The 9,990-nt window shown below is 40.3% G+C and overlaps 1 protein-coding gene across 1 annotated transcript in view; it reads left to right on the plus strand.

Annotated features, from left to right (window-relative positions):
- The first annotated feature begins 1,629 nt into the window (after positions 1-1,629).
- The window catches only part of LOC139984322 (inactive pancreatic lipase-related protein 1-like), a 15,085-nt gene continuing 6,724 nt past the window's right edge, over positions 1,630-9,990 (plus strand). Inside the window, exons 1-6 of the mRNA XM_071998189.1 lie at positions 1,630-1,790; positions 3,800-4,224; positions 5,298-5,418; positions 6,292-6,408; positions 7,259-7,381; positions 9,139-9,381. Coding sequence (XP_071854290.1) covers positions 1,721-1,790; positions 3,800-4,224; positions 5,298-5,418; positions 6,292-6,408; positions 7,259-7,381; positions 9,139-9,381 — 1,099 coding nt within the window. The 5' untranslated portion in view covers positions 1,630-1,720. The remainder of the gene's footprint in view (positions 1,791-3,799; positions 4,225-5,297; positions 5,419-6,291; positions 6,409-7,258; positions 7,382-9,138; positions 9,382-9,990) is intronic.

Consider the following 9,990-nt stretch of genomic DNA (forward strand, 5'->3'; position numbering starts at 1 on the left):
GTTCACTTTTTTGTAAATTCTGTGACGATGCCATCAACCGATATCTCGCTAATGCAATGTAGGAATTGCATGCAAATTTTACTACCGTACGATGCTTTGTATAGATTTTTCTTTCATAAATCAAAACTGATTTGCTGATGAATGTTACTCCATATTTCTTTTCTTGTTTCATTTTTTCTTCTTCTTTTCAGTTGAATTTGCTAAGGATGGTAACATCATAGTTGTACATTCCCCACAATTTACTATTTTAAATATCCCTTTCGTCTGCCTTACATATATGGACAGGCGCGTAGCCCAAGGGTGGGGGCGAAGGGGGCGACCGCCCCCAACCCCCCTTGAGCTTTTTTTTTTATGATATCGCTAGTAATTTCAAATTAGAAAATGCTTACATGCAACTCACAAGGCCTGGGAAGTGCCATTTCCAGTGATCTGGCAGGCATTTTCGGCCAAAATTTTCTTATACGCTTCGCGCCAACCTATGGTGGCGCTTCGCTCAGATAGTTTGCCTACAAGCTTCGCCCCTCCCTTGGCAAATTTCTTGCTACGGCGCCTGTATGTGGAGTTAGTATTATTCTTGAAGGTCGGTTGTCTTCTTCTAGACTGAGAAACTATCTTTCTAGAGTGCATGGCCGAGATATCGTTGTTAATTTCAAATCGATACACCAAGTGTGTCGTTCACATGAAGCACGGACTTTCATTGCATTATTGTCTGTTGTCGGTTCTATTTTTATATGAATTATTGACACTATGAAAAGATAAGGGTACCAGAGACAACAAAAAACCCATGTGAGTTAAACAGCCGGTCTGGACAGCGTGAGATAAGCCAACACCAAACGGTACAGAGTAAGTCATGCAGCCGGGCCAAAGATAAGCCATGTCAAGTCACTGAACCGAAGAAAATAAGAGAAATCAACAGAAAATAAAAATAGGAAGCCAAAAGAAAGCAAGTTAGAAGCAATAAACTAAGAAAGAAGGGGTGGGGGAAGTGAGGGATGGGGGGGGGGCAAGGCAAGGAAGAGAAAAGTCATTTTAATACAAATTAATGAAAGACCAAATATTTATAAAAGCAAAGTTAATTCGAATAAGAACCGTATATAGAGAATGGTAGAATGTGATCAATGTTAATGTGGACCCCAGTTGGCCTCCATGCTGGTGAACTATCCTAACCAGATATAGGATAACATTTAATCATGAAGTCAATTGGAAATTTTTGATCAGGGAGTTGTTTCCATTTCATCTCCCTGGTCCGATTCTGTTGCCGGTAACCCTACGCCCACCCTCCAGTCCATATCGGTCTTACCATTACTTATCACTTTGCCGGTTTATCCACTCCTACCCTTACCCGTATACCTTTCACCCTTGACCCCATCCACCAGCCATTACCTATGATGTCTCACTCCTTCCTTACCCGATCAATACTCTCCCCTCGCCCTCCATAACCTCTACCCTTCCCCTAACCCCTACCATTCCCCTATCTCATCAAACCTCTAACCATACCCCCTTTCTTCCCCCACCCTCATTTCAAATTTGTCATCATGACATTGTCGTCAAGAATATAACGCATACAAACCAACCAATTTATATTTAAATTCGAGTGTAACAAACGGATAGAGGGCGCCAGTAATCTTATTTCTTTTACTGCTACCGTCACACAAAGTTCTGTCGTCCTTGCTGGTACATTCGAGGACTTTTTTTGCTACGCGAGATTCGTTCCAGTTGTATGACTAGCTACACCGACGAAGCCGCCAAGATGATTGGTCTATTACTTAGCATATTCCTTCTTGGAGCTGGTTCGTATAAGTCCCTTTTCGTTTTTATATGTTTCCCTTAAGCTTGATTAAACTATCGTTAAATTTGTTTTCTCTATATTTCATACGGATTTATTATTTTAACATCTTTAGTTCTATCTGCCTCAATACATGCAACAATATCAAACATTAGTGAGCTCACGTAATGACTTATATTTAAGCGGGTAATCAACTAGCAATTAAGTTCTTTAAAATTTGAGGATGAAGGCCGAAGATGACGAGAACAGTTTCTGTTAACCGTTTGCGAAAATAAAATGATAACAACAAAAACATTAAAATATAGGTCTAAACATACAAGAAAAAAATGATCCTTTTCGCTTTCAATAAGACAATTTGTGAAGCTAACCATAACCATAACTATTGGCGTTTGCGGAGGTGTTCGGATATGAAAAATGGAAGAATATTTAGTGACGGGAACATAGAGGCAAGAATGATGATATAACTGGTATAATAATTGATAGTAATAGGCAGCTGTCAAATTGACTTTATGTCCTAAAACACGTGCATTTAAATCGAAGCAAGCCTAACCATTATGTGTGTGTTATTATCTTTGCAGATATTTTTCGATGATATTGTATTTCAAATTTGTCCAAATGGTCTCATGAGGAATACATTGTGTTAAATGTGGGTGTGTGTGGATGTTCAGGCAGGGAGGTGGGGGTGGTGTGGGGTACGACTACAGTATGTCACATATGCGGGGAGGGGGCAGGGAGGAGGAGGAGGCGGGAGGAGGCGGGGAGGAGGGAGGGGCGGGGAGGAGGGAGAGGAAGATTGGGCATGTGGTAATTCATCTAAGACACTGCAGGAAGATTATAGACAAACATTTTAAAGTTGACGCACGGTATCTCTAATACAAAATTACACCACTTGGGAGTATAACATTATTCCGTTAACCAACTCACCCCTATACCACCGCCCCTGCCCCCCCCCCCCTTATCCTTCAATTGGGTCTCTGTATGATACCATTGCCCAAATGAAAGATATATCTGATAGTCAGTTTTAATTGATCTTAATTCGTAAAATGTCAGTCTTAATTTTTTATTGGCTATGTCTGTAAGAGAGTGAAAAATCCGAAAAACATGCATAAATAATCAGTTATTGTCACTTCAAAACAGGCGTCACTCTCTTCAGAAAGAGAAACTTAAGCAAACAATAATCAATAAGCACCATCTCCACCCCCCTCCTTCTACAGTAAGCACCTTATTTTCCTACCTACTTTGTATTAGTTATTCTTAAGTAGTTTTTTATTTGTATCAATTACTATGCTACATTGTTCTTTCTTTATTGTTCTTTTGTTGTTTTTTCTTTGTTCTTTATTGTTCGTTCTTTCTTTATTGTGGTATCATCGTCCTTGCTGCTGATTGTCTTTCTTCATACTGTCCTAATCTCCCCATTCCCCCCCCCCCCCCCCCCACAGACATAATGTCACCCTTTCAGTTTGTTGTCGTAGTAACATGCCGCCGTATACTCCGTTAGTACACTGACCAACGCGTCATTCTGCCTTTTTCCATAAATCTTTTATTAGGAAACTTTCGGATAGAAATGGCACAGTATAGTTACATGCAGTTACACAGGCAAAATAACAGGGTTTGTTTCTTTACGTCGACTGTTGAACGATTACGCTTTAACGTTATACAAAACTCTCATTGTCTGTTGCTAGACACTCCTTTGACATCACTCTCATTGTCTGCTGATATAACACTCCTTTAAACAACACTCTCGTTGGCTGTTCATACAACACTCTTGTTGGCTGTTGCTAGAACCCTACTTTAAACAACACTCTCATTTTCTCCTACTAGAACACTCCTTTAACAACACTCTCATTGTCTACTGGTAGAACACTCCTTTAGCAACGCACTCATTGATTGCTGATATAGAACACTCATTTGAAAACACTCTCTTTTCCTGTAATGTTAAAAACCCTATAATTCCGACAAACTTTATTTTCTTTCATATTTAAATATACTTTGTTTTTCTATACCGATTAACAGCTGCGGAGAAAGTATGTTATCCTGATCTAGGATGTTTCAACAACCTTCCCCCTTTCCTGGACATTCCTGACCGACCAGTTAGCCCCCTACCGGATAGCAGGGAGGACGTGGGTACCGAGTTTGTCTTAAACACACCATCGAATGGCTTCGACTTCGAATATGATATTATTTCAAATCTCGTACCAGATTCGTTAGCAAATTCCAACTTTGACCCTAACCTGGAAACTAAGATCCTTGTCCATGGTTACGGTGAATCGGGATACTCAAGCTGGATTGAGACGATGGGTAGAGCCTTCCTGTCCGTTGGTAACTACAACATAATCCGCGTTGACTGGTTTCCAGGCGCATTCGAACTGTATCATAAGGCAACATCAAATGCGCGCCTCGTTGGCGCAGAAATAAGCCTGTTGATGGACAACATTAAGGTAAAAAGTGCTTTGTTTCTGATATCTTTTTCATTTTATTTACTTTACTTTTCATTAACCCTGACGTGTCATATTTCATGTGATCTCATTTCTTCTATACTGTCATTAATGAATGGAGTTTACAACGCGTGTAAATAAAGAAAAAAATATTAAAATATTAAATGAAATTAGACAACAACGAAAATGTCAATATGTTCTACTTAAATCGTATAGCAGTAATTTAATTAATGATCTTTGGGCGATTGCAACTTTTTTTTTCTATATTTATTTTAAACCTCATCAGCAGTGTTATACACTATTCCCATGCTTGTTGTTGATACCTTAAAACAATACTGATCTGGAAGATCGGAAAGACATTTTTTTTTGGCTATTCTTCGCGGATGGTTTCAGTACAAACATATTATCCCCTGCAGTTCTATATGGAAGCAACTCTGTGAATGGCAATATAATATTTGATGGAATACAGTGACCAATTTTTGAAGGTCTAGCATATTTCAGGAAAAATACTGATGGCGCTCTTATAAAGGATGTATATATAGGCCTATGTCTTTTCGTTTCTTTCGCAGTTTCCATATTTGACTTGTTTATCTGACTAAATTCGACCAGTTTACTGTTCCTGTCTCATAGACCGTACCCCACCCACCCCGCCCCTTGTGCAGACTACTGTGCCCACCCCCCCCCCCCCCGATACAAATATCCTAGCTGGTATGCATGAGCGAGCCTCCCAGATCCCAACAGATCCTTGCATTGCTTTTTACGCGTTCCTTGTGCTAATCAATATACGCGATATCTTTACCATTGAGATTGAAAAGGTGTGGGGGGGGGGGGGTAAGCCAGGGGCATGGGCTGGTTAACTCTCAGCTGATTATAAAAACACCCACGAGTGAACCATTTTCTCACGACTGACAATGGATAGGGGATGGTCTTCCCCTTAGCTCCCCCCCCCCCTCCTCCATACCATCACATTGCCTATGCCACTCATCAAATACATATACTCGTTGCTTTGTTTATATGTCTGATCAGCTTTAGTATTAATCTTGTCTTCTTCTTATTCTTTTCAAACTTTAACGTAGGCTCTTTATCCTAACACTGTGGCAGCCAGTGCCCTTAACTACCATATCGTTGGGTACAGCTTGGGAGCTCATGTTGCTGGGTACGCAGGCGAGCGTCAAGCCGGTCTTGCTAGAATAACAGGTATATACAAATAACACAGTATTACAACTTCAGGGTATAATCACAAAGATTCAATGGTTTTTCCATTACTGGCATTGATAAATCTCATATAGAAACATCTTTCATGGTATCTATAAATTGACAGTTTTCCTATTTTCAAGGAAGTATTATGTTAACCATGTTGACATTGAAACCAACGTTCATAGTTTTAACAGGCTAAATATTTTAGATTCAACATTTGCAAAACCCTATCTCTATTACAGAAAAACTAACATTGTAATTAATAGAGTAAAACAACCAAAATACCAAGCGTAGATGTGGCTCGATGACGTCATATTTAGACTTGATCAAGTCTTCAGCCTTGCGTATGAAGGAATATTAAGTCCGTGATATATGCCAAATGGAATACGATTTCTCCTTACCTGTTTAGGGGACATTGCTATAATGACAATGATCGCTGTAGCTGTAGCCTGGTGGCCAATTGGCTAAGGCTTCGGACTCGTGATCCAAGGATTGCTGGTTCGATTCCTGCCTAATTCATTACGTGATGTCCTTGGGCAAGATGCTTTATCTCACTTGCCTCTCTCCACCCAGGGGTTAAATGGGTACATATGAGGTAACTTGTCATTGGGCGCAGTAAATAACTGCTGCCGACTATAGAGGGATTGTCTCTGGGACAGGTTATCATTGACCAGGGGTAATATAATGTCTGTAAAGCGCTTTGAGACCTATCGCTGGTATAAAGTGCTATATAAAAAGCAAATATGATTTTATTATTATTGTAGATCTATAATTATAGTCCGGTTTGGGGTCTCCTGTTAGTTTCTAAACAAATTATCAACATTTTGAATATTATCACATTAACCAGACTGAATTTGTCGAACTTCTCTCTAGGATTGGACCCATCGAAACCTTATTTTGAAAATACAGCCACGCAGGTCCGTCTGGATCCGACCGATGCTACCTTTGTAGATGTGTACCACACGGACGTGTCCCCTTTGCTACAGCGAGGTAAGTCAAAGGTCAAGTATATTAACATTTTTCAGGAGTATGGGCGTCATCACAGTTAGTTGTGCGATTAATAATCCTTACCACCGTAAAAAGAAAAGAAAGTTTTCTCATAATAACTAAATAAATGTTATGCTTTGCCACCTACGAAAGGCCGCATCTCCGCCCAAAACAACCTCTACTTTTCTAACTCGAGTTGTGTCAGTCCACATGACGTAAGACGCCACCAGCTTGACAATAAACCCTGACCTCTTATGGCCCCACCCACTTCTATTTTATGTTTCTTCTTTTTGAATAACGACTACCAGCCACCCTTCCCCTGCTCCGGGGTTCCCACTTACTTTTTACTTTTTAGTAGGGCGGTTACTTAAATTTCTTATCGAAATCTATTCACTCAACAGAATTCCCTTGTACAACTGTTACCCTGCCCAATAAACACACGCGCAATCAAGCTCACACATAAACAGAAAGGCAAATAAAAATAAAGGCCATTCAAATATTCAGTTGCACACCCCTTTACATTCAGAATATAAATTAGTCACTTTCTAAGGTCACCAGAGCATAAATTCCCTTCCTCTCAACCTGGGGTACCGCGAACCTCTAGGGGGTCCGGGAAGATTTGGGTACAGATCCGACTGAAGGGACAATTACTATGCTACCGGGGACCACTTTTCAAGTCTTGAGTTTTTCTTCAAGTAGGCCTATATTAAAATTGTTTATCCCATATTCCCCTGTGTCAATCGTGACTTACCCCGGACGCGAGGCTGTAGTAGATCATCCATAGAACAACCCTCCTTCATCTGGTCTGACGGCGCTGCAAACCAAACTCATAATGCATACTTTCCTCTCCAAGGTTATGGCATGTACCAAGCAGTGGGTCACGTTGACTTCTATCCTAACGCTGGAACAGATCAACCGGGGTGCGACTCTTCAGTAACCGAAAGTCTCCCGTTGAATAGCGGTGGTGTTTACGATGGTAGGTCTAAGTGTCAAGAACGTGCAGTAGGCCTAAGCTTTTTAACCTAAGCTTTTAATTTATGAGGGTGTGAATACAACCTGTATAGTTTCGTTATAAAGGGGAAAGGTGACATACAAAGGCTTATAGCAGTCAAGTCAACTTGAAATATGTTAGTAGTAACAAAACTGGCTTTGGTGTAAAGACACACAATAAATAGGTCTAAAAAGAAATGACCGGGCGCGTAGCGAGGAATTTACTAAGGGAGGGGCAAACCTGTATCAGAGCCGTAGATTCGGCATTGGAAACTATCTAAGCGTAGCGCCACCATCAGTTGGCGCGAAGCGTCTACAAGAAAATTTTGGCCGAAAATGCCTCCCAGATCGCTGGAAATGGCACATCCCAGGCCTTGGAGGTTGCATCTAGGCATTTTCTATATTGAAATTACTAGCGATATCAGAAAAAAAAAACTGGCTACGCGCCTGGAAATGACACCGTCTCAGGTGTACACGTTTTATACAATTATCACAATCAACGGTCGTAACGCTACATAGCTCTGTTGTGGTTTTAGCACACAAAGTTGTAACTGTACAATCTTAATTATGCTTATATTTCTTTTCTTTTTCTTTCAGTTTATTTTGGTTTTCTTTTGTAGAAACTGCTGCATATTAATTAACATGTCATAACAATACAGCTTATTGTAGACTGACTGATTACCAACCTTCATATAAAATGATGAATCAAGAAACGAAACGAGGACCTTCAGCGTTGATTGAGAGGGCGCTGTCATATATTGGTCCTGCGCATGATCTATTCCGTTTACAGATTTCCAAAGATTTCGTATAGCGCCGTTAACATATCTCGTCTTCATTAATTACGAGATGAATCGCATGCATAAGTCTTGTATTCTCCATTTCAGAGACTTTGAAATAACTAGAACTGCATTTGCCCGCAAATACGCAGTATTGTAGTAGCGCGTGGAGTGCTTGCAGTATTAGGAAGAACTTTTCGGTTGTTCATGGTGTTTTTTTTTGGGGGGGCGGACAACACACCAGGGAGTATAGTCATGTAGGTACTTACAAAGCCTGAAACTGCAAATGTACAGAGACTATATGAAACTTGCAGTTTCAACGTCCAGTCATGTAGGTATCGTTCACTTGGCCAGTAATGGCAATATTGTAGCGCACATGCGCACTACAATAACTAGAACTGGCGCTCAGTTAACCGGATGTGAAAATACCTCAAAGAAGTTTTCTGATTGGTCGACGACAAGACGCGTGTTAAGTTGCCAAACGAACGGTGGACAACCTTTCGCCGCTAAAATGTGCTAGTTGTGAGTGGTAAAAACCAAAACGTTAGCTCTAATGATTTCGTCACACTTTGTGTGGATTATGGAATGTGCAGGTATTTAGCCCAGAAGTGTCCGTCAGAGGTTCCCTTCTCGCGGAACTAGTTTCAAGTCTGTTGATTAAGGGCCGTGACAGGAGATCTCCAATATTCTTTTCTATGCTAACATAAACAGTAGAAAATTTTTCGATGAGTTTCGATGCAAAACAGGAATATTGTTTATTATTAGCAAGTTAATGTTTATTCAGTGAATAAACCTAGTTTCCCTTATCGTTATACTTGGTGACCTTGTATCTTATAATTTCTTTAGATATTTAAGAATTTAAAATGAGAAATATTCAAGAAAGGGGGGAAGGGGGAGAAAGAATACGACTAGCCTCTATATCATAGGACACGAGAATAATATTGGGTTTGCTCCTTTTTATTGACAGGGGGTATTATTTTTGTTGCATGCAATCACAAGAGGGCGCATGAAATTTTTATTGAGACTATCTATCATTACGGAACATCTGATCAACTGTTGGCCTTCCCTACTGCCGCGATAAACATGACCGATTATTTCCGACTTTTTGAAACCTTGCCACCTGGTATTGAAATGGGAATAAATGCTGTACTCGACCCAGCGACACTTGGTATTCCGTATCAACGAGCAACCAGGCCAACGACCGCCTACGGTGAGTTCAGTGTTATCATGTTCAACACATACATGTTTGGTACGGTACCTGACCTATATCTAGTGTTGTCGACCCCCCAAAAAAACAAAAGTTGTGTAAAAGTTAGTTGGCCTGACGTTATACGATCCTAATGGATAAGCAGTTTGCTAACAGTTTTGTTTTATTTAAAAAAAAATGAAAGATTAATAATATAGCAACGACGGACTGGCTTACGGGTTTACATCAGCTCGGAACATCTGCGCCACTGGTTCCGACACGACGAAGGCGCCGGCAGGTCTAGGCACCGACAGTGCCAATCTCTTCTTAGTTCCTTCTAGTTCCAGCATGAGCACCAAATGCTTGTTTAAAGAACCCGATGGCGCCGGTTGGATTCAGAGGCGGCAAGGTCCAGGTCGGAACCAGGAGATAATTATATTACCTGGACCCTTTTTTTTCACTCTTCATATTTGTTTATTATTAAAATACTACTAAACAATCTATTTAAACTCCAAAATCGTATTATTCGTAAAATAAGCCATACCGATTATCGTAAACATACTGTTCCTCTATTTATGGATCTAAATACACTGACTCTTTATGATTTGTACAAGTACCAATTAGGAAGTGTTC

Source organism: Apostichopus japonicus, chromosome 17, assembly GCF_037975245.1.
Source record: "Apostichopus japonicus isolate 1M-3 chromosome 17, ASM3797524v1, whole genome shotgun sequence".
Lineage (NCBI taxonomy): Eukaryota > Metazoa > Echinodermata > Holothuroidea > Aspidochirotida > Stichopodidae > Apostichopus > Apostichopus japonicus.